Source organism: Penicillium maclennaniae, assembly GCF_028827695.1.
Source record: "Penicillium maclennaniae strain IBT 15551 chromosome Unknown utg000003l:1.0-5670915.0:1.0-5674809.0, whole genome shotgun sequence".
Classification (NCBI taxonomy): Eukaryota; Fungi; Ascomycota; class Eurotiomycetes; order Eurotiales; family Aspergillaceae; genus Penicillium; species Penicillium maclennaniae.
This window is the reverse complement of record NW_026623215.1, coordinates 50,688-78,029: the sequence shown is the minus strand read 5'-3', so window position 1 is coordinate 78,029 and position 27,342 is coordinate 50,688. Positions and strand designations below refer to the sequence as shown.

The 27,342-nt window shown below is 43.7% G+C and overlaps 7 protein-coding genes across 7 annotated transcripts; 3 read left to right on the top strand and 4 right to left on the bottom strand.

Annotated features, from left to right (window-relative positions):
* Nucleotides 1-748: 748 nt before the first annotated feature.
* N7477_002104 (uncharacterized protein) lies at nt 749-3,114 on the top strand (the record flags this gene model as incomplete). The annotated part of the gene is made up of 4 exons (XM_056963767.1): nt 749-1,119; nt 1,179-2,290; nt 2,344-2,968; nt 3,051-3,114. The coding sequence occupies 4 exons, from the start codon at nt 749-751 to the stop codon at nt 3,112-3,114; spliced, it is 2,172 nt and encodes a 723-aa protein (XP_056823720.1).
* Nucleotides 3,115-3,377: 263 nt separating this feature from the next.
* On the bottom strand, nt 3,378-4,098 carry N7477_002103 (glutathione S-transferase family protein; the record flags this gene model as incomplete). Its single annotated transcript, XM_056963766.1, has 2 exons — nt 3,378-3,989; nt 4,045-4,098. 2 exons carry the CDS (start codon nt 4,096-4,098, stop codon nt 3,378-3,380), a joined length of 666 nt encoding a protein of 221 aa, XP_056823719.1.
* Nucleotides 4,099-4,602: 504 nt separating this feature from the next.
* Nucleotides 4,603-5,241, top strand: N7477_002102 (F-box domain protein; the record flags this gene model as incomplete). The annotated part of the gene is made up of 1 exon (XM_056963765.1): nt 4,603-5,241. One exon carries the CDS (start codon nt 4,603-4,605, stop codon nt 5,239-5,241), a length of 639 nt encoding a protein of 212 aa, XP_056823718.1.
* A 13-nt stretch (nt 5,242-5,254) lies between these two features.
* Nucleotides 5,255-6,741, bottom strand: N7477_002101 (putative pyridine nucleotide-disulfide oxidoreductase AMID-like; the record flags this gene model as incomplete). Its single annotated transcript, XM_056963764.1, has 5 exons — nt 5,255-5,298; nt 5,352-5,659; nt 5,721-6,078; nt 6,143-6,484; nt 6,534-6,741. The coding sequence occupies 5 exons, from the start codon at nt 6,739-6,741 to the stop codon at nt 5,255-5,257; spliced, it is 1,260 nt and encodes a 419-aa protein (XP_056823717.1).
* Nucleotides 6,742-8,714: 1,973 nt separating this feature from the next.
* Nucleotides 8,715-10,689, bottom strand: sidI (putative long-chain-fatty-acid-CoA ligase; the record flags this gene model as incomplete). Its single annotated transcript, XM_056963763.1, has 5 exons — nt 8,715-9,046; nt 9,100-9,429; nt 9,482-9,861; nt 9,912-10,209; nt 10,275-10,689. 5 exons carry the CDS (start codon nt 10,687-10,689, stop codon nt 8,715-8,717), a joined length of 1,755 nt encoding a protein of 584 aa, XP_056823716.1.
* Nucleotides 10,690-12,148: 1,459 nt separating this feature from the next.
* N7477_002099 (hydrophobin family protein) lies at nt 12,149-12,708 on the bottom strand (the record flags this gene model as incomplete). The annotated part of the gene is made up of 3 exons (XM_056963762.1): nt 12,149-12,205; nt 12,256-12,353; nt 12,405-12,708. 3 exons carry the CDS (start codon nt 12,706-12,708, stop codon nt 12,149-12,151), a joined length of 459 nt encoding a protein of 152 aa, XP_056823715.1.
* A 2,368-nt stretch (nt 12,709-15,076) lies between these two features.
* N7477_002098 (uncharacterized protein) lies at nt 15,077-17,209 on the top strand (the record flags this gene model as incomplete). The annotated part of the gene is made up of 6 exons (XM_056963761.1): nt 15,077-15,117; nt 15,335-15,394; nt 15,629-15,734; nt 16,033-16,195; nt 16,301-16,383; nt 17,084-17,209. Coding segments are annotated over 6 exons (579 nt in total), but the record flags the coding sequence as incomplete, so codon positions are not given.
* Nucleotides 17,210-27,342: the final 10,133 nt, after the last annotated feature.

Sequence of the window (27,342 nt, the reverse complement as noted above, 5' to 3'; positions counted from 1 at the left end):
TTGCACCACGTCCTCGAAATCAAAACCGACGAAGCCAAAGGCTAGAGCCCCTCTCCTTGTAGAATCCTATGCGGAGATCCAGGATAAATTAACTGTTCTAGGTGATTTTGTTTATTTTTATTTCTCAATTTTATTTTTTAAATATCCTTTGAAGACATCCGAGTACTTTTGTTGAGCCTTCGTTGAGCATCTCAGCACTAAGCAGTAAGCATTGAGCACGGAGCATCCAAGTATCGAGCTACCCAAGTACACTATCTCAAGAGAATGGTTCCGCTGTACAGTCTTGGTTCCTATCCCGATGAGCCCGAGGGACCCGTTGTTGCCAGGGATCCATTTTACAGACAAGAAGCAAACGAAACAGACCATAGTGGAGCACTCGATGTGCAGCTTGCATTTCCCACTGTAGATAAAAGCGGCCGAGACTAAACGCTTCCCTTCACATGGTCTTCCATCTCGGCTGCGGCTTTGCCCCGCACGAGCCCTCGAAGACAATCGGCTGCACTTGAAGGCCCCTGAAGGTTTGTCTCCACGACCGAGGTTCTTTATAGAGGTAGGTAGCTTCAACTCGTGCACTATGTCATTCTGGGCTCTCGGCCGCTGACCGTGCACCCGGAGAGATCGCGGGGAAAGCTGTGGGTGAACATTGAGATCCCCGGGTATAATCATCAGCTCTCCTCGCCACTCCAATCTAATCGACTCATCGACCCTCTCCAACTCTCCGAGCGGTTTTGCGGATTGCATCCACAACATGGATACGACCCTCTCAACATACACTCCGTTGGAGGTTCCTCTTCCGCCATGCCCGAATCTCAGCTTCTTCTCCGATGCGCAGTGGACCACTCTCTTCGCCCTCTGTGACGCCGTGGTGCCATCAATTCGTACTGCGGCCACCGTCAAGTCATCAACCGACAAAGTCATCTCGATCGGCGAATGGGATGCCGCTCTCTCCAAATTGACCTCTCTAATCCCGGGTCCAGATGCGGCACACATTGCAACTCGTTATCTGGAGGAAGATGCCTCCTCTAATCCCGTCTTCCGTTCCTACGTGGAGAGAATCTTCGGGGACTACGTGCATGAGGAGGGTAAGGCTGGGTTCGGACTGGTTATGAATGCACTCAAGTATGAAGCTGTCGTTGGATGCCCCAAAGGCGAGAAGAGTTGGCTGACATGACTTGCAGCACTCGGGCCGGGTCACTGATCTTGACCGGTTCGACCACACCCATTCACCAACAACCCATTGCTTTCCGCGAAAAGGTGTTCAAGGGCTGGGACACGTCTCGGTTGCCCCCGCTTCGCGCCGTCTATCGCGGTTTGACTGCTATTGTGAAGAAATCATGGGTAATGGCCAGTCCGACCATTAACGATGTACTTGGGTTTCCCCGCGTCCCCGTCCACGGGAACCCCGTGGATTCATTCCCCTTTGAGTTTCTGCAATTCCCACCCAGCGAGGAGCCCGAGATCATGGAGACGGATGTGGTCATTGTGGGAAGTGGCTGTGGTGGTGCCGTGACCGCAAAAAACCTGGCGGAGGCCGGTCTTCGTGTGCTCGTGGTGGAGAAATCCTATTCCTACAGTAGTAGATCCTTCCCCATGAAGCCTAACGACGGATACATTAGTTTATTCGAAAATGCCGGCGCTACGATCAGCGAGGATGGTTCCATGGCGGTTTTGGCGGGCTCCACATGGGGTGGCGGTGGCACCGTCAACTGGTCTGCATCCCTCCAGACTCAAGCGTATGTTCGTCAGGAATGGGCCGATGGCGGTCTGCCATTCTTTACTTCCCTAGAATTCCAGCGGAGTCTGGATCGTGTCTGTGATCGTATGGGCGTCAATACCGAGCATATCGAGCACAACCGTGGAAACAGCGTGATCCTGGAGGGTGCTCGCAAGCTGGGATATGCCGCGAATCCTGTACCCCAGAACACCGGAAATGCCAGGCATTACTGCGGATATTGCACCCTGGGATGCGCGTCATGTGGCAAGAAAGGTCCGACCGAAACGTTCCTCGTAGACGCTGCGAAGGCCGGAGCGATCTTCGTCGAAGGTTTCCGCGCAGACAAGGTGCTGTTTGAAAAGAAAAACGGTAAACGTGTAGCCAACGGAGTGCAAGGAACGTGGACTTCGAGGGATTCATATCTCGGCCGGAGTGGAAGTGGCGCTGTCCAGCGCAAAGTGATTGTGAAGGCTAAGAAGGTTGTGGTGTCTGCTGGCACTTTGCAGAGTCCACTGCTGCTGATGCGCAGTGGTTTGAAAAATTCTCAGATCGGGAAAAACCTCCATCTTCACCCTGGTAAGCAAAAGTCATACCGTTATTGCAAGCTAGAGGCTGACTTGGGCATTCAGTCATGGGAGCTGGGGCTGTATTTGACGACGAGGTTCGTCCGTGGGAAGGCGGAGCGTTGACTACAGTAGTCAACGAGTTCGAAGATCTTGATGGACATGGACACGGTGTCAAGGTGGAAGCCGTGGCGATGATGCCTTCGGTGTTTATTCCCGTCTTTCCTTGGCGAGATGGACTGGAGTACAAGTTGTGGGCGGCCGGGATGAGGCGTACCACCAGCTTCATCACCTTGACGAAGGACCGCGACACCGGCCGTGTTTTCCCCGACCCAATTGACGGACGCGTCCGGATCGACTACACAGTCTCCGCATTTGACCGCCGTCATATCGTGGAAGGGTTGATTGCCTGTGCCAAAATTGCGTACATCTCGGGTGCTAAGGAATTCCACACCACCTACCGTGACATTGCTCCGTTTATTCGGCCCAATGAGTCGAAACTGGAGAATCCAGAAGGTACCAACGACGCTGCACTGCAGAGCTGGATCGCGGAATTGCGCCGAAAGTCACCTCTGAATCCGGAGCGAGCATTATTTGCCAGTGCTCATCAAATGGGTACGTGCCGGATGGGCAAGTCTCCCAAGTCGAGCGTCGTGGACCCTGATTGTCAGGTCTGGGATACCGACGGTTTGTACGTTGTGGATGCCTCTATATTCCCGAGTGCGAGGGGTGAACCCGATGGTCACCAACATGGGGATTGCCGATTGGGCTAGTCGCAACATCGCGAGAGCGTTGGGCAAGCCCAAAAGTGAGCGAAATGGGATGGCTCGTCTCTAAGGCGAAACCATGTTCAATTTCCCGCCTTTCGCCTCGAGGACCGTGGCTCGAATGAGCTTATGCATAAACCATCTGAAGGCAATGTCGAGCCGAAATTCCCATTGATGATATCCACTCCTATGCAGTCCGTCTTTTTACGTGCATGACACATGATTTTCCTGGCTTCGCGCTTTCTACATACATTGAGGAATGAAATATGATGGTCATCTGATTCGGTGATAATTGGATCTGCTACCTGCTACCTCGTCGAATTTCCAGGCATTTCAACCCTGGTAGGCCTGGCGCTTCTCCACAAACTTCTTCTCACCAAAGGCCTCCTTGACACCATCGGCCTCAATGGTACGCTCGTACCAAGCAATGACAGTCGGGTACTTCTGACGCATCTCCGCGTCGATCACCATGGAGAATCCCCACACAAGAGCAGAGGCCACGGTGATATCAGCCAGGCTGAGCTTGTCGTTGTTCACAAACCAGGTGCGACCCTTGAGGTGGGTCTCGAGGCAGGCCAGTGAGCGTTCCAGACGCTGCAGGTTGGTTGTCTCGGTGGCCTCGTCGTAGGGCCGGATGTTCATGCGCCACAGGGCCAGCTGAGTGACGGGGTCCAGTATCTCACCCTGGGCGTAGCAGATCCACTGACGGACAGCGGCCCGCTCCGCAGGCGTAGCACCCAACAGCTGCGCGGCGGCAGGGCCGCTTTCGGCGATGTACTGGGTCATGGCGTCGGACTCGAACAGGTTGGTGCCGTCGGCACCCTCAAAGGCGGGAACCTTGCCCAGGGGGAACTTGGTCAGGAAATCCTCGGTGCGATTGGTTTTACCCATGGCAAATTCCGGGATTTCCAGCTCCAGGCCGTTCAGGTTGGCAGCCGCCTGGGCCTTCATGCGGGGGGTTAGCCTGATCTGGAAATCGCCATCAACACGCGTGGCTTACCTTCATAACCCGAGGGCTAGGCGTATATGTGTAGATCTTGCCGAATGGTGCCATTGTGGATGCAGATGAGGTGATAGTTGGGGACCGAAAGACACGCAGGGTTCCTGTTTATTAATCTCGAATTCGATTCTGCATTATTAATGGGGAAGTGGGGTGGAAGCGAGTGGAAACCGATTGCTAATTAGTGGGGAACACCGAGATGCAATGCATCTGGGTGACACGAACGAAAAGAACTAAGTCGAAGAGAGCTCGAGAACTCAGAGCCTCGAAGGACATTTCCGATGGTGGTGCATGGAACCCGGTTACGTGAACATGGGTAAGCTGACAGGGGTCAGGGTAGAGAAGTTAAATTGACCGAACTTTTGAGTCAGTTGAACCAGGAATAGCCCTGGAGTTGTTGTTGCTCAAGTTCATGAGCGAGAAGAAAAGGGGTTCAGCGTGAGGAAATGGAGCAGCCATAGACTTCAATCCGGAACAAAGTAGACAGACGAGAATCCAAATGGTAGAATTCCATCTCTTGATCTGCCACGTCCAACCGCTTTCTCTCTTCACATTCTCATGTCGCCCTTCTTCACCCTGCCCCCGGAGCTTCATATCTTGATTGCCGACTTTTTATCTATCTACGACCTCCTTGCACTCAGGCTGACCTGTGCATACTTGCGCGATCTCATCCCTCAGCCGTCGCACGACCGGCTGCTCCTGGCCGAGTCTGCTGACTGGGCCCGCGACCGGGATCTCTACACCTGTCGTTACTGCCTAAGACTACGTCCGGCATCTTATTTTGCCGATCGGATGCTGCGACGACGAAGATGTCGTGCGGGACGTGATAGTGGCAAGCGGTTTTGTATTGAATGTGGTCTGAAACCCCGCGAGGGTACCGCGCGGTATGGTGCCGGGGCCCAGATCACCATTCAGGGAACCTTGTTCGTACTGTGTCTTTCCTGCCAGCGCTTTCAGCTTGGTGCACGCGACCGTCTAGGCACAATACCTCGGAATGCGTGTCCTGCTGGCAGGGGCATACCGCGCCAGGGAAGACTCCCACCCAGCCTTACGAGACCATGTTTGATTGATCAAACGTCGCAGAGTATGCACGCATGCTCCCGGAAAGCCACCCCGGCGAAACCGAAATACCAAAAGTGGCATGCAAAGATCGAGAAGTTGAGGGTTTCTTTGCAAAATATGCCCAACAAGACCTAGACTTCGATCCTACTCATGCTTGACATGCCTCACTGAATCGCATGTAGTTTCGACACGCTGAAGATCTCCTGATTAGCACTTGGCACTGACATGATGTACGATAGACCTACTCGTGTTCGCCATGTCCTCCCCAAACAACGATGTCAGAATATCCGCACCATGACGCGTGCCTTCATCCGGGGTCCAGCTGACGGCTTTATGCCCGAGGGCCAGTCCAATCATGTTGGGGAAAGGGCTAAGAGTCATGTAACTCGGCTTCCCAACACCGCACTCGGCGAACATGTGCTGGTAAATATTATTGCCAGCATAATGGCCCATGTGCATTGCGCCACCACAACGCTTGATACCGTTCCACGCCGCAACATCACCCACGGCGAAGTGGTGCTCTGAGTTGGGGACACTGCCGGAGAATTGCAATCTGTGAAGCCATCAGACAAAGCCACTTTCGCCAGGGATTCATCATCCAGAGGGGCACTTACGATGAATGCACCTTCACGTAACCATCGTCTGTCAGAGCTTCAGGTGACAAATACGTCGATGTGGGGATGGGCTTTGAGACGGCACTCAAAACGTGCCCAGTGGTGAGCTGTTGGCCACCACTGAGAGTCAGACGCCACACACAGCGCTCTCCGTCTGCATCCACGGCAGTGGTGTCGACAACTCTCTGTTCCAAGATTACCTCAACGCCCATCTCGTGTAGGATGGTCTTTACGCGCTCTGCGAAGTCATCGGGCAGTGGCTCGGACGAGAGCAATCGCTTTCGAGAATGAATCAGGGTGACCTTTTGTTCCGGAACCAGTACCTTCAACTCGGCTGCCATCTCGACGCCAACCGCGCCTAGAATTGCAAGAAACTATCAGACATCGAGAAGTTCACGCGTGTGGGTGAGATGAGTACCTACCACCGCCGATGATCACCACTCCTTCACGAGCGTTTCGAATGTCGCCTGCGTGTCCCTTAGCCTCTTGCAGGAATTCGGCTCTTTGGATGGACCGAGGTACGGTAGGAAAGGCTCGTCGTAGCCCAGATCCCACAACGAGATAATCATACGGCTCGGCGCGGGTACTTTGGGTCTCAGTTTCGAGGATCTGGGCGACCTTCGCCGCGCAGTCGACCCTACTGACACTTCCCTGAATGAACTTGATGTTGGAAGACTTCAGCGCGGGGATGTCTTGGAACAGAGTCCATGACTCCGACGCGAACTCTTCGCAAGCGAGAGCCTTCGGAGAACCGATGAGATGATCTGCCAAGTCAGCATGTGTCGAGATGTGCAAGAATAGCGAGTTGCCTACAGTAACCATCTCGCTCGTCTGCGACGGTGATCTGAATTGGAACACGATGCGGGGGAAGCAAGGCATCGGGATCTGAGCTGAAGCGAGGTACACGGCCACGCGACAGATCGACAAGGGTCAATGCGGCGGCGAGACCTCCATAAGAGCCCCCGATGACCAAGACTCGGAAAGCCTTGGCTGCAGCCAGTACGCCATTGTTAGAGGGCATTTGTGAAGTGGATTATGAGGGGAGTCTTTTACGAAGCAGTCCAGGCCCTGGAGGAACGTTTATTTGGAGTGACAAAGGGTGAAAAATATATCGGGGTCGGAGATGTCGATATATACTCATGGTGAACTCCAGCATCCCTGGCTCGGCTCCGACTGAGTCCGAGAATGGTAAAAGCCAAGTCCGAGATTAAAATGACCGCCTTCCCAATTAGGCCCAGCAAAGTATGACAGTATCCACTTTCATACCCTAGCGTGTACAAGACCCTCAGTTTTACTACGCCCTGTATTCTTACCGCCCTAAATTTATTAGAATTTACCAAACATCGCTCGAATATCTAACAGTCGGTTAGAGAAACACAATCTCTACCTATTGTAAATAAATTCCGGTGTGTTCCCGCCACGAGAGTGAGAAGGGTAGCCCTACGGGGACTAGAACATTCAACAGATATCTGATAGATACCAATAGGATATCTAGTTACTTAGGAGTCTTCCTTCTCGTTCCTTCCGCTCCCTAATATATCGATTGATCTCCTTATCGAGAATTTAAGCTAGGGTAACAGCTATAATTTTAGTAAAGAGTTTAGACTAAAGTCGATTTGCGAGGTATATATAGGTGAATGGTAAGAAAAATCTACATGCGTAAGGATATAGTTACTGTACTGGGCTAAACCTTTATCACCTGATTTCGGGAATTGGATTCTAAAGTGGTTTAGCGCCATGGCGCCAATTCTAGAGACCCACCGATCCAATTCTCGATGCCAGCTATACAGTCCTGATCCGAATCTTATCAGATGAGATGCGACGTCGGACCTGAGTCTCCCTTGACTTGTCGGGCACGACATCTTGGCGTCTGCGTGAATCAATTTTATTGGCTCCGATGATAGCCGTACAAGACAATTGGGGCTTGGCGACGGGTGGGGATATTATTGCCAAAGAATGCAAGTAGCCTTCCCCAATCGGAACTTTACGGGGATGTTATGACATGGCTACGATGCAGAGGTTTACGAAACGCCACGTCCCACGCGCTCAAAGCCCCTGGGATGAACTGTACGAACCGGGGTCAGACGTTCATCGATCATCAGTTCGAAACAAGACGTCTTAGATGGAGGCCAGCATGGAGTATACGTCCCTGCAGAATGAAGCTTCTTGTAACGCCCACCACGCATTCTTGACTCGACATTGTTGCTATTGCCGAGTCTATGCCTTTCCATCCTCGGTCCCGCTTCCAGAGCCGCGAAGACTAGATCATGACCTGCAGACGGTGCCCACTGGAGCCTGGCTTCGCCGATCCTAGTACTGGCTGTCTAATACCGGCGATGACTTTCCGCCGCCCATCATCTCTTCCGATTTTTCAAGGATCTCGCAATCACAGAAATAGCCGCTATCGCAGGAATTCACCTAGACGGCAAGGGTATTAAGATTGAGCTTTGAGGTTCATTGTGTGAAGAGCAACAAACGCGCTCTCTTAGGCCTGCGTGAAGTCTGCGCATGTATAATCGCCTATGCACACAACCAGTGCCAATAATATGGATTTGGTACTTTGTGAAACATCGGTGGGGACATCACCATGAGACATGGGCCCAGTCTCTAGAAAAGCGTGAAGAAAATCGAAGCGTCGGAGAGTGTGACGGGGACCCACCAGAGAAGAGTGCAACAATCGCTATTGTGGATGTTGTATGAAATTTACGGTAAAGTGATATACGATACGACCACACCGACCAATCAATACGGGATTTGTGATCAGACAAGATCTCCATCTAATCTGATTGCGGCAATGCGGCGCGGCCAGCTCCGCCGCCGAGTTCGCTTACGCCACCCACGCACACGTCATTTCGTCAGCATTACTAGCGCGAACACTACACACGAATCATGGCATCTGATAAGATCATGCCCCGTGACGCTGGACATGGGCAGAATTCATTTCTTTTGTGCACATATCAAACATAACCGAGAACAAGGGTATTCTTGACACTGTCACTGACCTCGTTGGGCCAGCGCATTAGTCGCCACCTGTCGCAATTCCACCTTCCGGACCTTTCCGCTGCCCGTGATGGGCACCGTGTTAGGAATACCCTCTTCGCCAAATACGAACACGTGCTGCGGTGCCTTGTGTCGACCGAGGGTCTCACGCGTCCACGCCCGAAGGTCGTCATCCGAGGGGCGGGTCTGACCAGGGGTGATTTGAATGAACGCCCCGACCACTTCGCCGTATTTTTGGTCCGGAATGCCGATAACGGAGGCCAGCTCGATGTACGGGTGTGCCGCCAAGCGCTCCTCAATCTCGAGGGGGTAGATATTTTCTCCACCTGTTGCGAGTCAGTCAAGGAAGCAAAGTGGGGGTAAGATGAGATCCACTGACCTCGGATAATGATATCCTTGAAGCGACCAGTGATACTGCAATAGCCGTATTCGTCGAAGGAAGCCTCGTCACCGGTCTTCAGCCAGGTGATGCCGTGGGAATCCGTGACAAGTGTCTCAGCGGTCTTCTCCGGATTGTGCCAGTAGCCCTTGGTGAGTTGGTAGCCGGCGATGCAAAGCTCTCCTCGTTGGCCAATCGGCACGATGTTGCCGTTGGCATCAACAATTTTGGCGCGAGCGTGAGGCAGCACTTTCCCGACAGTGGTCAGACGCGTGTGGATACTATCTGTGGTGAAGGCATTGAAGCATGTAGGAGATGCCTCGGTAAGACCTGGAGCTTCAAATTAGCGGCCGTGGGATATTTAGAAAAAGTCCGGTCATACCGTAGCTACTCGTATATTCCGTCATATGCAGTTCCTCCAGGAGGCGCTTCATGAGCGGTCGAGGAACGGGTGCGCCTGCAATGATGCCGGTGCGCAAGTTAGAGGTATCAAAGTCGGGTGGCTTGGGGATAGCGAGAATGGCTTCGAACATTGTGGGCACGCCATGTAGTGCGGTACATTTTTCATCAGAGATGGCGTGCAACACAGCCTTGGGTTCGAAGGTCTCGCTGGGGAAGACGATTTTCGAGCCGTGGGTGACAACGGCCAGCATGCCCAAGACCAGCCCAAAGCAGTGGAAGAGCGGCGGCGGGCAACAGAGAATATCAAAGGAGGTCAGGTTCATACGATCGCCGATGAAGCGCGAGTTGTTGACAAGGTTACTGCCGAGCGTCAGTCCTGTCGCTCCTTCCACTGATTCCTCAAGACTTACTGATGCGTCAACATGGCGGCCTTGGGATTACCGGTCGAGCCGCTGGTGAACTGCAGATTGCAAACATCGCCCGAGCGCAGTTCAGACCCGCGATCCTGCAGCACATGAGCGGCCCGCGAAAGACCGCGATAAATTACGTCGGTATATGTGGAGAAATTGTCGTATTCGCCGCGAAGAATGACGATCTCCTCCAGCGATTGCGAGTGTCCATTCTGCTTCGGCCGAGGTCCCAGCTCGGCGAGGACTTCCTCAAGGTTGTGGCGTCCAATGCGCGGGGTCATAAAGAGCAGTCGGCATTCTGTATTGGCGTCAGCACGGGCAATGGCCATGGTGATTGCTGGACCACCATCGCGAGTGTCTTACCGCTGTGGTTCAGAGCATAGTAAAGCTCGGAGGGAGTATAAGTGTTGTTGAGTACGACCAGAATGGCACCCACCAAGGCCGCGGCAAAGAAGACAGCGATGTACTGTTCACAATTGCCAGCCATCACACCGATGCGATCACCCTTCTGTATCCCCATGGCCAGCATTCCTCGGGCGAGACGCTCAGCCTCATCCTTTAAAGAGGCGTACGTCCAGCGTGCCCCGGTCCAGGGAAAGACCAAACATTCATAATCGCCATACTGCAGGGCCTGTAAAGTCAACAGCTCCCCCAGGGTAATATCCAGCAGTTCAGGCTGTCTCGGACCCGCGACAAGGGACCATTGAAGTGGCGCCGTTGCTGGTGAGACGTGTGAAACCGTTTGCTGCAAGCGTTGAACGCTCCTCGTGGTAGTCATCTTGCAGGAAAATGGGTCGAGCAATTCAGGAAGATGGCGCACCACGGCATTCCCGCCCCTAAGAATGAGAAAAAAAAAAAGCTCCGAACAATTCCCTTGCGGATACCACAAATTTCCAGTATCCGATCAGATTAGCCCACGATCAAATCAGATCCGCCGTAGTGGAGCCCCGTAACGCAGGTAATGCGTAATTACGTTGGCAGTGCCAGACACGAAAACCCAAGGTTGATTCTGGGATCCGGGTACTTGGCGTGTTCCACTTGGGCTGAAACAAGGCACGCGCAAAGTGGCCTAGAATTGGACCTCTTGCGATATTCGATCCTTGGGATATTATGGGCTCCTAAACAGCTCTGATGAGGAAGCCTTTGACAAACCCGTAGAAGGCCCTCGAGGACATAGAAGCACTAGACCTGCATAGAGATCGTCCATATATCTAGACGCAAGAAGATTCACCAAAGACTTCCACGGGGATCGCCGTGAGGCCTTCCTAGCGGGGAATATCTCCTTGGGTCGTCGCCGTGGGATTTCCCTCGCTTACTGCGGCCTCGTGGCGCTCCACTTGGGATCAGATAATTCCTGCACGGCACCTGCGCTCGCAGAGTCGTCCGATATCGAGACCCAGGTATCGTCCTCCGTACAGTCCCTTCCATACGATCGTCCTCCGTACAGGCCCTTCCATACGATCGTCAACAGTATTTCCGTACGTTGCCGTCCGAGTCTTAAGTGGGATATTGCGGCCCAGTAGCCCCAGGGCAGTTCAGCCGGATCCGCTCTCGGACATGAGATCATCCGAGAATAGTCTCGCCCAACCTCAATTCAGCCGGGTGGGCAGTATGAAGGACCTAATTAATCAGCTCGGTAACAGGCTTCTACATTGGGAATTGTTGCAAAAGTGGACATTTCGACCTTGTGTTGCCCGCTTATCTTGGCGTCTCTGCCTCAAAGAAAAGGTCTCCGTTGCAGTATCCGAAATAATGGGCCCGTCAGCTTTCAATGCAGGTCAATGCAGAACATTTCGGATATGCCCTGGATCGAGATCATCATGCCCACCATCCATGTCTTACGTCCAAATAGATCATCTTGAGAATTCTCATCAGACCTCAAAGAGCCCTGTATTCTTTTTCTTTCCTCTCCAAACTTGAAAGCGAAGAGATGCAGAGCGAAGGGTCACAGCAAGATGCTTTGATTAATTATAAAAAGGATAAATAAAAAATCAATACAAATTCAATGTCACAGGAGATGGCGACAAATGAAAACAAATGAAGGACATGATTTGTCGAGACGATACCCATTGTCAAGCCAATGCTGAGCTCAAGAAATCGGAATAGAGAGGGTCTTGCTTGGCCGTTAATTTGTACAGCTATGTACGTGGATCCATGGTATGTGCTTCTCTGACGGAGGCCACGCTTATACTCCTGGCTCTTTCCCCCGACGTTGGATGGAAGGCGGATCGTCACATTTAAATCAGCGAGCCGAGAGCAACACACGGGATGGCGACGCCAACCAGATCGCCGTTCTGTGCGTGGATCAGTGATGTACTGGAAGTGGAAACACAGGAATACTTACAGCCTCGGATTTGGTGTTCTGGCAGCAGGCAATGTTCTGCTTGCACTTTTGCTCAACCAGCTGGTCGAGACCACCACCGACAACGTTCAGGACAGGGACTATCACTCTGTCAGTTGAGATTATCCCCCGGATTATTCCCCATTACCCACCATTGGCACTGATGTCATTGCATTGGCCGAAGAGACCAAGGCCGTCGCCACCGGGGCCGCCGCCGATCGCATTCTGCAAAACGCTGGCGAGAACGCCATGGTTGACGGTGGTGATGTCGTGAGTGTAGGTAGCCTTGTTGCAGCAGGAGACCTTGGCATCATTGCCACACTTGGCCTGAGCCTGATCCATGGTCATCTTGTTACCAACGGGAAACTTGACGTCGCTTCCGCTTGGGGCGCCTTCACCGGAGGGCAGAGCCATCGCAGTGGCGGCGAGGATAAAAGCGGACACGAAGAACTTCATTTTGATGAATGTAAATGATGCACAAAGGCCTTGAGAAAAGATGAGTAAGGAGAGTGAGGAGTGAGTTTGTTGCTTGCGAGAGAGATGCTAGAGGATGAGGAATATCACCTTGGTCCGATTTCTCGACCTTTATATATCCTTGGAAATCTCGCCCTGGTTCAAGCCGACGATGGCTCAGCGCATCTCAGGAGACACCGTCACTACACTGGTATCATGCGCGTTCAATAGCCTGTGTGGCGACTGTTGATCATTGGCCTCAGCTGAATCCAAAACCTATGGAATCAGGTCCCTGCTGCTTGGCAATGCGAGACGAACATGATGGCGTCGCACCTGTTCAAGCGGGAAGCAGGAACAAGGTGCAGGGTGTAGCTGTTCCTGCCGGTCCAAAGGAGGCGCATGCATTCAATGTTAGTATACCCACCTCATGAGAGCCACAATAGCCCGCTATTGAAATCAGGTGTCACAAAATTGAGATCTGCAGCATCTCAGGGATTTTGCTTCTCCAGGGCAATTAGTGTCTCCCCAGATCGGTGATCCGTAATGTGATCTATCAAACCAGTGTCGAGAGGTTAAAAACAAAGAACGAGAAAAGAAAAAACAAAAACAAAAACAAAAACAAAAACAATAACAAAAAAGCAAACCCCAAGAAATTGATAAAAGGCAAATGGCATTGCCTTCTTTACAAACAGCCGAATGGAATACTCATCATCGTTGTTACAATTTTTGAACACTTGTCGACACCTTCGGCGCATTTGATGCTCCGAAGAATGAACAATTGAGGACATTCATTCGATTCAGGCCCGTTTCAATATTGAGAGATCGAACCGAAGATGGGAATTACCCTGCAGGAATCTGCAGCAGCAACCTCCTGTACCATGCATGGTCACTTGGTCACCGACTTCTATTGCCAAGTATCTTGTTCCGAGCAGGTGTCTATCAAGTTGATCCCCCGTTATGGTGTTTCCGATTGAGCCACAGAGACCGACCCTGCATCGAAGGCTTAAGCCAGCGGTTGCAAATGGCAACTACGATATCTGGCCATCTCGTCGTTCGCCTCTACGATTTATTTGTGAGTGGAAAATACCTCGGATCAATATACAGGGTACAAGTGCCCAGAGAGCATCCAAGAAAAGCCCCGGTCAGCTTGAGTAGATCACAAGGTTGGCAACATTTGGCTGTCGAGCACCAGACAAATGACTCCTCATACATACTATACCAACATGTCGCATTACTAGGCGCGTCGAGGTATCCCATTGCCGTTCCCCCTGGGCCACAAAAGCAAGATGTGCGAGCATTACATTAGGAGGTAAGCATCAAAAGTGAGGCCGACCTGTCTAGATGGTACAGCTGAGCCCCATGGAGGTCATGAAGGGGCTCACGAGGAGCGCCAGCTGCAAAGCAAGCTGCTTAAGCGCCCTGGTCAGATATGAAGGGTAAATGGCCTCGGATGCTGACTGAGTACAGATCCATAACAAAATGGCCCAGGGAGGGTATGACTCCATCACAAGGATCCGCAAGTTCAAGTTGTCTTAGTCCTCGGTGCTATCTACTCAATTTCACTATCGACCGCGTCAAGTGCCGCTTGGACATCTTCCTTAGTGCCACCATCGGGGATTTTTACGGTTGCAACGATTCCATGTATCCCTTTTTCATGTTTTTGCCTCCACTGCTTCCAGGAAGTCGGGATTTTGTTACCTGTGTTAACCTGAACCTGGTATCTGTGGAATTTATCCCGGTTCTCCTCAATAATGCCCGCGAAATCGAAACGCACTCCTAGACTCTCGAGATCTGCCGCCGTCTTCGGAAAGCGGTTTTGTGAAGGGCAACACTTAGCTACACTAGCTTCTTATAGCTATTTATATATATAAGGAGCGCGTCCTTGACTTTGTTCCACTTATTTGGCATTTTGATGATGATGCTGGTTGCTGTCAATAGGTGGTTTCTTATAGAGTAGCGGGTAAAGTATTTACCTTCCGTCCGTAGCCTGATCTTGTTATGCACGAGAATAAAGAGTTGAGCTCTGGTTTTGGGACGAGAGAAGAACGGTGTCGCTGAGAGACGTTCCACTTGGCGCGTACAAGAAAAAGCACAATAAATGGAATCTGAACCTGTTTGGGTCACTTGTGCGTGTACATGTTGAAACAGCGATTTGGGCGCCCGTCACTGCTAGAAATGTCCTATTCTTGGACTATCGAGAAAGGCCGAGAGGCCAAAGCGTCATATGAGATTGTGTGATCTAAGCTAATTGCGGCAAAGTCACAGAGGTGATTTGCTGAGTAATACGCTTGCTGCTCCAAACTCGGCTGTTAGCTATGCTAGTGCAAATAATTATAATTATAATTGTAATTTCATTCACGTATCTATTAGCCGTAAGGCCGGGTTGGCGGCGGACCTCTATAAGGCAGCCGGGTAAGCTATATCCTATAATTATGCTAAAACAAATGATTACTAGCGCTTCTCCTCCCGCCTCCAATCACTCCCGTAACTTCAATCCACCCTTTAACGTATCCGCTTCTGGTGCAAACAATAATAGTAACTTAGGATAACTATATAAGCTAACGGCTATCCGCTTAATAATACGTTACTTTTCGCGAATTTTCATTTCATCATCGAAGCTATTACCTAGGATAATCTCCTCTATAAGTGGTAATCCTAATCTGTTCGAGTACACCTCTGGACGCTTTTTGTGAGTCGTAATAGTTAACCGTTAAACGCGTTATTTGCGATATACTGACTTACTGCGTTAAAATAGGTTTAACGAAGGTCTCCGCTACGCTAAACGCCGTCTATAATTCGACGTAGATACTCTTATAATAGTAGCCTACTATACTGTCGGCTAACCCCTTAATAGCGTGGCCTCGATCACAAAACTCGCCGAGGGGGGCTTTAATCGTATATTATAAATTACTTTTAATAATAGATACGCAGTCCTTATAAGACTACCTTATAAGTTGACCTTTCCAAAGTATTACGCAGTGGCCAGTGAAGCTACTACACTAACACTTCTGCGTGCTTATAGGGCCCTAGTCCCCTAAAGTTATTACGTATTCTCTAAATCCGACAAATATTATTAGAACTAAATATATTCTACTTAAACGACTTAAAGGAACTCCTTTAAGTGATTAGTGGTTCTCTATAGATACCAAAACTTAGGTTAAAATAATAAGATAGATTATTAATATAGAAAGGCGATTTATAAGTATCCGCTTCCTAGCGAGCGGAAGTCTTTATCACCTCCGTGATCTTAATAGTTTATAGCATATTATTTTAGTCTCGGACGATATTATTATCGGTCTAACTATATAGTATAAATAGTGGTATTAGGAACGAGCCTCTCTGGAGGTTAACCGTAGCCTATATAAGTCTTTATCCAGAAAGCTCCTCCCCTTCTTTCCCTTTAAATATATTAATCTCGAGCTAGGGAACACCTTTTCTATATACTTTAAAGCACCTACTAAGCGTGAGATTAAATTTTGTGAAAGATTTAGTAAGCCGCGCCTATACGTTGAGAGATACCTACGAGAACTGTATTAGTTCCAAAATCTATTATTTATCCCGTACTAATATCTCCTTACGGACTTTTCAAAATTAGCGCCCTACCTCGACGTCCTATCCGACCACTATATATCTTACCCGACTCTTCGCTATCCGGACTTTTCACCTAGTAATATTATTGTGAATACCTCTAACGATATTATAGGGATTATTGACTAGCAGTATATAGTTATTCTGCCTCTGTGTCTGTACGCTAGAATCCCTAAGTATTTTTAAAATTAGGGTGATCGACTATCTAAAATATTATCTAAGCCAGAGGTTAAGTTACCAGAAAATTTTGATCGACTTAGCTATAAAGAATAAGGAAATATTTAAGAGACTATAAGGAGACGGATTATACACTTTTATTATACTATGCTAACTAGACCTGGCCCTCACCCGCGGGTGACCCTCGACCCTCCACCCGCACCTCATCTTGGCGGGTGGAGGGTCCGACTTCTAGACCCTGAGGGTCGGGTATCTCTATGTTCGACCTCCTGAGGGTGACCCTTAGGGTCACCCTCAGGATCCACACGTGACTAAATTTAGCAAAAAAGTCACTTTTTAGGCAGAAAACTAACATTTTAGGTGTCAATTCGCTTAGTCAGCGTATCTAAAAGAGTAAAGCGTGTCCTAAATAGGTAAAGCGTGGCTTATGCGGGTAAGTCGGACCCTCCGCGGGTGACCCTCACGGGACCCTCGGAGGGTCAGGGTCGGTGAGGTTAGACCCTGACCCTCGGAGGTGCGGGTGGAGGTTCCTGATCTTGGACCCGCGGGGCGGGTGAGTGCCAGGTCTAATGCTAACCATAAAATCTATACCGGATTATTTCGATGCTATCAGAACGGAAAACTATATATTATGAGCGAAGCTTTTTTAATAAGTATAGGCCCCCTAGGAAGGAGACTCTATCTTATTAAAGTACGCGATATTATAAGTCCTTATAAACTGGCCTATATCGCTAGATAAAGGAGCGTATACGAGATCTGTGGAGTGTCTAGTTCACTTTTCGGAGGCAGAGATATAGGAATATATAGAGTATTATCGCTAAGAACAGGAGAAACTATAGGAACTAGGCGAGATAAGGGATCTTATTAGGACAGATACCCTTAGCTAGGTTTCAGATAACAATAAGCTTAAACGGTGTAGGGCTATTATCCAGAGCGTTAAGGAAGGTTTAATAGAATATTTAAGTACTAAGATAGAGAAAATTGCGGTCCTATCTCATTTTCCTTTCGATGACTATAAAGAAATCGTATGATATCCTTTAGTAGGTCATATCTTATTCGTAATATATGAGACATATCGTTTGCTCGGACAGATGCCTAGTATGCATAGGTGCGCCTTCTTAGCTTATGTAAGTGTGTGTTATAACCCCTGTAACAGCCAAGTAATCGGGGGCTGTTGAACCAACGATAGGCCACCCAGAGCCAACTAATCCCAGCAGCCAAGAAGCTAGCTCCGTAGCACGTGACCTCGGGGCGAGATCGAACACTAATAGTCCCGTGGCATGCCCACACCGCTTCGGGTGTTGAGAAGCGGTGTGGGCATGCCACGGGACTATTATACCCAAGCAAAAAGAGGACACGCGGGAAACGGCTACTGAATTCCTGCGACCAGATCACAGTGAAATTAGTTGGCTTGACGGTTGGTTGAGTGATTGGTCGCTTACGATGAAGGCCTACGATGCATATTGTTCGAGGTTGCGTTGACTTGACCTGGCCGGCCTTCACCCACGGGTGACCCATGTGACTAAATTTGGCAGAAAAGTCACGGGCCGATGCCCGCTATAGGTCACGTAAACTATATAACCCTAGTATTATAACGAACGTACATAGAGGATATTTCTTCTTGAAGCTCTTTGTATATAGGTCGTAGCCTAGTTAGATTATATTTAAGTCTTAATTTGGCCTTTTGTGTATAAAAAGCTTCTAATTAGTGAAATGGGAACGGCTCGATGGCTGTCTGGCGATACAGACTGGACAACACACACACACACTGCCTGTCTGGTGTAGAGGATACTGGATGAGGCCGTACTGATACCCTGTTGCGGCCGGGCGGGATAATCTTAATACTATATTATAGATAGAAGAAATTGGGTGAATCCTAAATGAATTAGGTAGATAACTTCTCTCCCTCTAAGTATATCTAGAGATATACTATACACTACAGATATTAAATTATGCCTAAGGCTATAAATAGGCTTATTATATCACTAATTCTCCCACTATATATTACCCCTCCCTATAAAATTAACCGTCCTATAGTTAAGCGCAGTTAATTTAGAATGCCTAAGCCACTTTAATAAAAGTAAAAAAAGATAGGACCAAAATACCTATTCCCTATCGCCGCGGATATTATATCTCTTCCTCGTTATTATTATCCTCCGGAGATATAACTTCTAGATTAGGGGGGACTAATATATAGCCCTAATACCTTATAGTAGAAAAAGGAATCTTTCCTAAATACTAGCTTCTCCGCCTTAATTATATCTCTAAATAATTAGGCGTATATTTACTACGCCTTTCTCCTCTATAAGATAATATAGGCGGTTACTACTGCTTTATCCGGTCCGAAGAGGATATCTAACTTAGCTAATACACTAAGGTCTGTCTAGCGGCTATAACTAACTAAGTATTTAGAGATTAAACCTTCCCCGCGGAATCGTGGCGCTACAAAGAATATATACTATAGATAGCTATATATACTACTTATAAGCCCTAATAAAGTTCTTAGAGCTTACGTAAGGTCTCAGTATATTATAGATATTTCTTCCTATATACTAGACTCTAAAGTATCTAGAGTTAAGTGGTTATCTCTAATATATATAAACTATAGCAAAATACTTCTCCGCCTCTTAGTTATAGGGCCTATCGACCTATAAGGGATACTAAGTAAACTAATTCGGATATCACTAGCTATATAGATCTCCTTTACCTAGTTAGTGCTATATCGCTTAGTATCTTTTAGGGTCTAAAGGTAATTATTAATCTTCTACACAAAGCTATCCGTAATATTTATCTTATCCCGTATAAGAGCCTACTACTTCTGAATATAGCGATATATACTAAGCAGACTCTTAGTATAGTTCTATTTATCTTTATTATCTAATACTAGACTACCCTATAGGATTACGCTACCTTGTCTAGTCTATACTAAGTTATTTAGATTTATATTAATATACCTAAAATAAGTCTATTCCTTAGGTATAGTACTCTTTATATAGTATAGGAAGGAGATCAGTTAATAAGTATAGTCCGGCCAGAAGAAAATATAGTATATATAGTATACTAGATCCTAACGGATAAGCTATTAAATAATACTATACTATATATTCCTTAACTACCTAAGGTAAGGCTTACCTATATAAGGTAGATAGTAATAGTTATATATATCTATCTCCTTATATACGAGAGTAAGAAGGCCACTTAGGTAAAACCTATTAAAGTCCTCCTTTAATTAGCTAAATAACTACGGAATAACTATACTCCCTCGCTCTTATATTTATAACTTTAATATAATAGGTATAGGCGTCGTAGGGTTAGGAGTAGGAGATACCCTATAATAAAGGCTTTTAAAGAATAACTAGGTTACCCTATAATAGTCGGCGATAATAGGAGGATTAGCCTAATACTTAAAGTAATAAAAATCTAACTATAACTTATTAGTATCTAATAAAAACTATATCCGGTTCTCCTTTACTATAGTATCTTAGTCCTTAGTATATTAGTAAATAAAATTAATTCGCACTATTAGTGCTATATAGTCCTTATTAGCACTATATATATTAAATAATTTAAATACTCTCTTCGTATAAGGTAGACAGATTATATCCTTAGTAAAGATTAAATCTAGTTCCGGAAGGGATAGCTTTCTAATACGCCTAAGTACTACTAACTTTTATTTATTTATAACGTCCGTAAGAAAGGCCAGAGTCTTATTTATAGCTACTCTTTAGGCGGTATAACTATATTTAGCAGTCTCCTTTCTCTCCTACGAGGAATTATATTTCTTATTACTTTCTAATAGGTAATTATTAGGAAATAACTAGGCTATAAAAAGATCAGAGACCACACTAGATAAGTCACTAATAAATATTAGGTTAGCTATATATTCCTTATCTAACTCTTTAAGCTATATCGCTATATCCTATATATCGTTAGGTATAATACTCTTAGGATTATAGTTATCTATCGCTTTAGTATTAGTATTAGCCTTATCCTCTATCTTAACCGTAATAATAGAAATAAACTATCCTAAAAGAGTAGTCTAGCCTCCTAGTTCGATAGTGGGTAAATCCTAGCTAAAGCCTACTTCGTAGTAGTACCTATCTTAGTTTAGTTATAGTCTATACTAAAGAAGATCCTCTTATCTAAGGGCTAAGATATACTTCCGGAGGAGGGCCTTTAAAAGATCCCCTTAAATAACTCCTTTAGTGTTTCGGATACCTTTACCTAACGATAATAAGCGAGAGAGAACTTTATTATTAATAAAGAGGCGAATATAATCGTAGCTAAGGCTAATAGTAATAAACCTACTCGCTAACTCTATTATCGAACGAGTAATTAAGTAACCGAAGAAGGTATTCGCTTATTATTCTCCCTATACTTCGATAGCTTTTAGCTTATTCGCAATAAGATATTACTTATTCTAGGCGCGTTATACTTATATCCTCTAGCCTTTAGACTACCTTCTCTGGAACTCCTTATACTCTTCCGAGCCTCTCTATAGTTCTTCCTTATTAACGTACTAATATAATAAATTAATAGTACGCTCCGTATAACTATAGTTTATAAGTAGCCTATCGAATAGTTAAGATACGAGCTCGTACGCCTAAAGCTACTTATAACTTCGAAGAAGCTAGAGGGTATTCTTAATACTATTAATAGGCTATCTATATACCTCGATATCTCTTAGGAGGTTATCGTTATCTATATTAATCAGAATTCGTATATAAAGATATATAAGGGTATAGTAGGGGGGTTAGAAAGAGAGGTTTTGCAAAGTAAGATTTTTAAAGTAAAGTTTAGGGCTTTCAGTATTTTATATTTTAATACTTTATAGGGGGATTTACTATATAGTCTTTTTAAACTAGTAATAAAATTATAATAAATAAAGGAAAATCGTAGTAATAAGCGTTTAATCGGTAATAACTAATAGTAATAAGTATCCTTCCCCTCCTTATTATAATAAGAGAGCCGTCTCTTAGCGATATAAATAAGTATAAGGTATAAGGTATTTTAGTGCCTTAGGCGAAGGATCTTTTCGGCCGAAAAAGTATCTTATAGTATCGGTAGAATAATCGTTTAAATAGTAGGATAAAAGAGTTATTATATTACTCTTAGTTAACTAATTAGTCTTCGCTTCCGAAGGTGGCCAGTCTATATAATATTCTATATCCTATTAGAATCTCTTATTCTATAAGGGTAGAATCTTTTAAGTCTATCGCTATTAATTATATCCGTATTCTTATCTCCGATATAGTATAGGATAGTACTATTAAGTTCCCTAATAGAGTAGGATCTATTTCCTTTAATAGACTTAATCTAATATAGTCTAAGCTATCGAAAGCGGAGCTTCTAAATAGATATTATATCTAAAGACCTTTAACTATTATATAGTAAGATATAGTTATCTTTCTTAAGGGGAGTATTATAAGTGCGATAGTGGTCGTTAAAGTATCCTATATTATTCTCCTTAAGGCGGTTTATTCGTAAGATAGCTTTCTTAATATCCTTCTCTTATCTTTTAATCTATTATACGCGTATTATAATAAGACTCGGTCTATCCTAGACAATCTCCTATAGTAATATACTTTATATAGATATCTCTAATTTAACTAGTAAAACTATATATACCCTAAATAGAAAATAGTATAAGCTAATTCCGGTAGTAGTATTAATAGTCACTTAGTCTACTATTAATATAGTATAGAAATAAGGTCTCTATCGGTTTATTTAGGTAGAAGTATCTCTTATTAGATATCCGCTAGTTATCTTAGAGAGTGTATCCTTTAATATTCTTATAGAACGCTTAACTAAGCTATTTAAGCTAAGATAATATACTAAAATAGTGACCTTCTTAATATCGCGATCTTTAAGGAATTCTAATATCTTACTACGGTTTTTAGGTCTATTATCTATAATAATCTCTCTTAGATACCTATAGCGGTAGATAATATCTTTATAGATAAAACTCTAGATTACTTTGGAATCTATATTAGTAAGGACTTATATTTTTACTTAGCCGCTAACTAACTCTCGCCCTTAGATAATAGATTTAAAGCTATCCTTATCTAATATATAGGTAATATTAATAAACCACTTATTAAATAGCCTTAGGTTCTTTAGGGTAATAACGGGCTTATATATTTATATTAGGTCTTATACTTAATATTTAATATAGGTTCTAATAAATATAGCGGTATCTTTAAATATTCGTGGCTAATAATATCGGTACTTTAATAATATATAAGTGGCTTCTCGACCTTTATAGGATAAATCTATATATACGCTATATAGTATATTCTGTTAGTCTTCCTTATTATTGAGAATATATCGTAAGATCTCTGTTCTTCCCTTCTATCGATAAAAGAGGTAGCTATCTTAGTAAATAAACTTTATATAGCGTTTCTTAAAGTGGTAGAATTAACTACGAGATATTTCCGGCGGTCTTCTTAGTGTAATTAGGTACCGCGCGATATCTTATAATTCGGTCAAATAACCCTCTCTAAGAGGCAGGACTATAGCGTTAGCGGTAAGGTTATTATCCTCGTCCTTATCCTTATCTATTATAATAGCGGCACGCGCTAGGAAATAGCTCGCCCATAAGTAGGACACTTCCGTATTAATAAAATTATTAATATTAACCTCTTACTATTATTGCCTAATTTCTTTTTCGGTAGCAGGACGCCTTCTGCCGCGCTATTCTTCCTCCCTAATATATACTTAACGTCGAAGTTAAAGAGTTAGATCTATACTATCCACTAAGTTACTAGTGCACTAGGTAGGTTAGCTATAGGGCGATTTAGTTAGGACACTAATATTTTCGCGTCTATTTCTAATATAAAGTAGATACTATATAGCTAGTATCGGAACTTCTTTAATACTATTAGTATAGCACGATATTCTAATTTACCTATATTATAGGTAAGCTATATCTCTGTCTAAGCACCTAATTTATACCGCGCGGGTTTCCTAACACTATCTTATTCTTATATTAGGATAGCGCCCTAACCCTTTCTAGATATATCTACCGCGATAATAATTACTAAAGGCTTAAAGTTATAGTCGATAGGTAATATAGTAGGGAATATAGAGAGTACTTCTTTAACCTAATCGAAAGCGGACTACTACTTCGCCCCTTACTAAAATAGGGTATTCTTCCTTAGGTAGGCGTATAGACTATCTATAATAATCTAAAACCTAGCCACTAAAATACGGAAGTAAACAGTTAGTCTAATAAAAGAGCGTAATTTATCTTTAGTTAATAGGGTTAGCTAGTTAATAAGCTTCGCTACCTTACTCTCTATAGCGCGGCGCCTATTAATATCGCAGACCTAGCTAATAACTTTAATATCTAATATAGCGAATTAAGATTTTTTTTGCTAAGATAGTAGTACTAGCTAGCTTAAGAAGATATAAAGTCTCGTCGAGATTCTAGAGGTATCTCGAGGATAAACCTATATATTCCTAGTAATATAAACTTATTGTTATATTAGAATTGTGGCCCTTTAACTATAATATCGTCTAGAAATAACCTAGTAATAATACTAAAAATTAAATATAAGATCTATAATATTACCCTTTAGAATTATAGTACTAAATTAGCCGCGCCTTATAGGATAGTAGTCTGTCGCAGAAGGCCTAGCGGGGTTTAAATAGTAATAAGGTCCTTATTTTTTTCTGCGAGGGTAATCTAATTATATCTAGAATAGAGGTTAACTAAAGAGGCTAATATAAGTCCTATAAATTCTTTAGCGAACTTATTGATATCTGAGGGTATATTTATATCTCGCTTTATAACCTTATTAATTAGTATCGTAGTATTAATTAACTAATACTTACTTACGCCTTTCTTCTTTATTAGGAACTATAGATTTCTATACAGATTATTATATAGCTTAAGAATATCCTTCTATAGTCTTTCTCGGAGTATCTTATTAATAATAGACGCGAGAGTACGGGGAATCTTAAAGTTAGGATATTACTAAGCTTTATAAGATATAGTCTTAATACGCTAGGCCGATATAACTTCTTTATAAATATAACTTATATATTCCTAAGACTATATAAGTACCCCTTCCCTCTTAAATAATAGCTTATATAATAATAGTCTCTCTCTAGGGAGAAGAGCTATACTAATAAGTAGTGTTTTCTCTCTCTTAGGCGTAAGCCTAGTACCTCTTATAATAGTTACTATACGAGATTATAATAAGTTATTAAATTTAGAGGAAGTATTAGCGGCGCGGTACTTTATATAGTACTTTTTAAGGTATATCCTTTATTAATTAGGGTTACCGATAGGGATCGATCTATCGGAATCAGATAAATTAACTAGGTATATCTTATCTACCTTCCTTTTATAAAGGGTATTAACTTATATACGGTAGGTAATATAGTTCCTTAATTAAAGGGTATTAGGTAGTCTTATCTTAGGGAATCCTAGCTTTAGTATAATAAAGTCTAAAAAGGATATACGGTACTTAACTTTATCGAAATAGGCAATATTAGCTATAGTCTTCTAGCGATAATAAGGATCTATTAGATATTAGATCTATAAGGTATTAAGATAAAAAGAGATCTTTTTAGCTAAAAAACTATTTACCTTATAATTTATCTCCCCTATATAATTCTTCTTCTCTTATCGCTATATTTTTATATTTTCTTACTTTCTATATATTTTTATTATTTCTTCTTTAATTATTATTATATTTATAGTATTCGATAGTGCTATTAAGTGAATAGTCTTAGTAGACTTAGTCGCTAGGACAGAGATAGGTATTAAGGCGGCTACTAAATACCTACTTAAGCTTTTAAACTAAAAGTCTTATATTCTTTAGGCTAGAGTTAGTCTTTATAGAAGGATCCCTTATTCCGTGGATAATACGCTTTAAAGCTAACGCGCTTCCTTCTATTCTAACTTAATATTATATAGATAACCCTCCTATTATCTTTCTCAGAGGTTTATAGTAATATATCTTTCGCCTATATCCTACTAAGTAAGAGATTATTTATATAACTATCCCTAACTATAGTATATAACTTAGTTATGATATCACTAATATTAATTAGTAAATTCTTAATATAAGCACTAACTACGAACTTACCGCTATTAATAGAAATAAGCTTTAGCCTTAGCTTTAGCTATATCTACGCCTATATAGATTAGGCGATATCTCTGCGGATAATATTAACTAATAATCTAATATTAATATATACCTTAATTACTTATCCGCTAACAGAAACTATTATAAATAGGAGGTCTCTAGAGTATTTATAGGGAGAAGATATAGGTAAGATATCTGCTATCTAGGTATTTTAGTAGCTTACTTTCGTAGCTAAATCTTTTATATTAATAGGACTACCTATCTCCTAATAGTACTTAGTAATATCTCTTATAATTTAGTTAATCTTACCTTCTACTTCCTTTAAGAGAGAGATATCTATAAAGTTCGACTAAGTATATACTTATAAGAGTATCTTATTAATACGCTAGTTAATAATATCTATATTAATACCTTTACCTATTTTAGCGTATATCTTCGGAGTAGACCTAGTGAGCTTATTAATTATAAGGATAATCTTAGTTTCCTATATCTTTCGTATTATAATATCCGAAAGCTAAGATCTTCGCTATATAATATCTAGGTTAATAGGGCCGCGGACTCTTCTTAGAACCTAGCTATATAGCGAAGTAGCTTCTTACTAAGACTATATAGTTTAAGTCTCTTTAGGCTATCTATCTTATATTATATTATTATTATTAGTATTAATAATATACGGTTAGAATCTGCTAGTCTAGGAGTTCCTTATTTTAGTAATATCTTAGTCTCTGCGATACTTTATAGGATAGCCTTTAATAACGTTAATAGCACTAAATAGGATAATTACTTCCTTATCCTCGCTTTCCTTAAGCTTCTCCTATATAGGCGCGATACTAAGAAGCGTAATAATAATAGAGTAAATAGATATATTTAGGTTCGTAAGATAAGTAAGAGTAGGAAGAGTAATATAAGCGATATTATTACTTAGCTATATAGATACTCTATATAACTCTTACTTCTTTTAGTTATTATATTGCGCTTAGAAGGCTTCTTAGTTTAATTATCCTAGGATCACGCGTAGTCTTAGGCCTAGTTATTTAATAGTGCCTAAAACTATCTAATTCGTAGTATTATAGTATATAATATTATAGCCTTATATATCGCGGATAGATAGATATTAATCTAGTTAAGAGAAATAGGCACCCCTATATATTTAGTATTTTACTAAAGAATTAGCGCTAAGGCTATTCGAAGGGTTTCTTCTATTAGGCTTATATTAAATATTATTCCTTATATCTTAGCTAGCCTATAGCTTAAGAGTAAGTGCCTCTATCTATAATTATATTTCTCTAAGCTTCCTATCCTATTTATCCTAACGCTAAACCTAACTAACGGTTAGTTAATAATTTTTCTAAGGCTTCGTAATAGTAGTAGGTAACTACTATAATAAATAAAGTTATTAGTTACGCTTAGGGTTACTTAGAGAAGATTCGATAGTTAAAAGAATTCTCTAAATATCGGTTTCCTCTCTAATATATAACCTAATTATTATATATATCTCTGAATAAGTAATTAGTGTCCCTCTCGGTAACTACTTACGAGAATATCTTCTAATAATCTTCTCCTTAAGCTACTACAAAAGTCCTTAGATAAGGAGACTTACCCTATCTATATCGCTAACCTCGCCTTTTAAGTAGATATAGCTAGAGATATTATCGAACTTATTAAGATATTAGCGGATATTATCCTATATTATCCGCTTAACCTATATAAGGGATTAAAGATATATCTTTATATACCTTTACTACTCGCTATTATTATTATAGAAATACTCTAA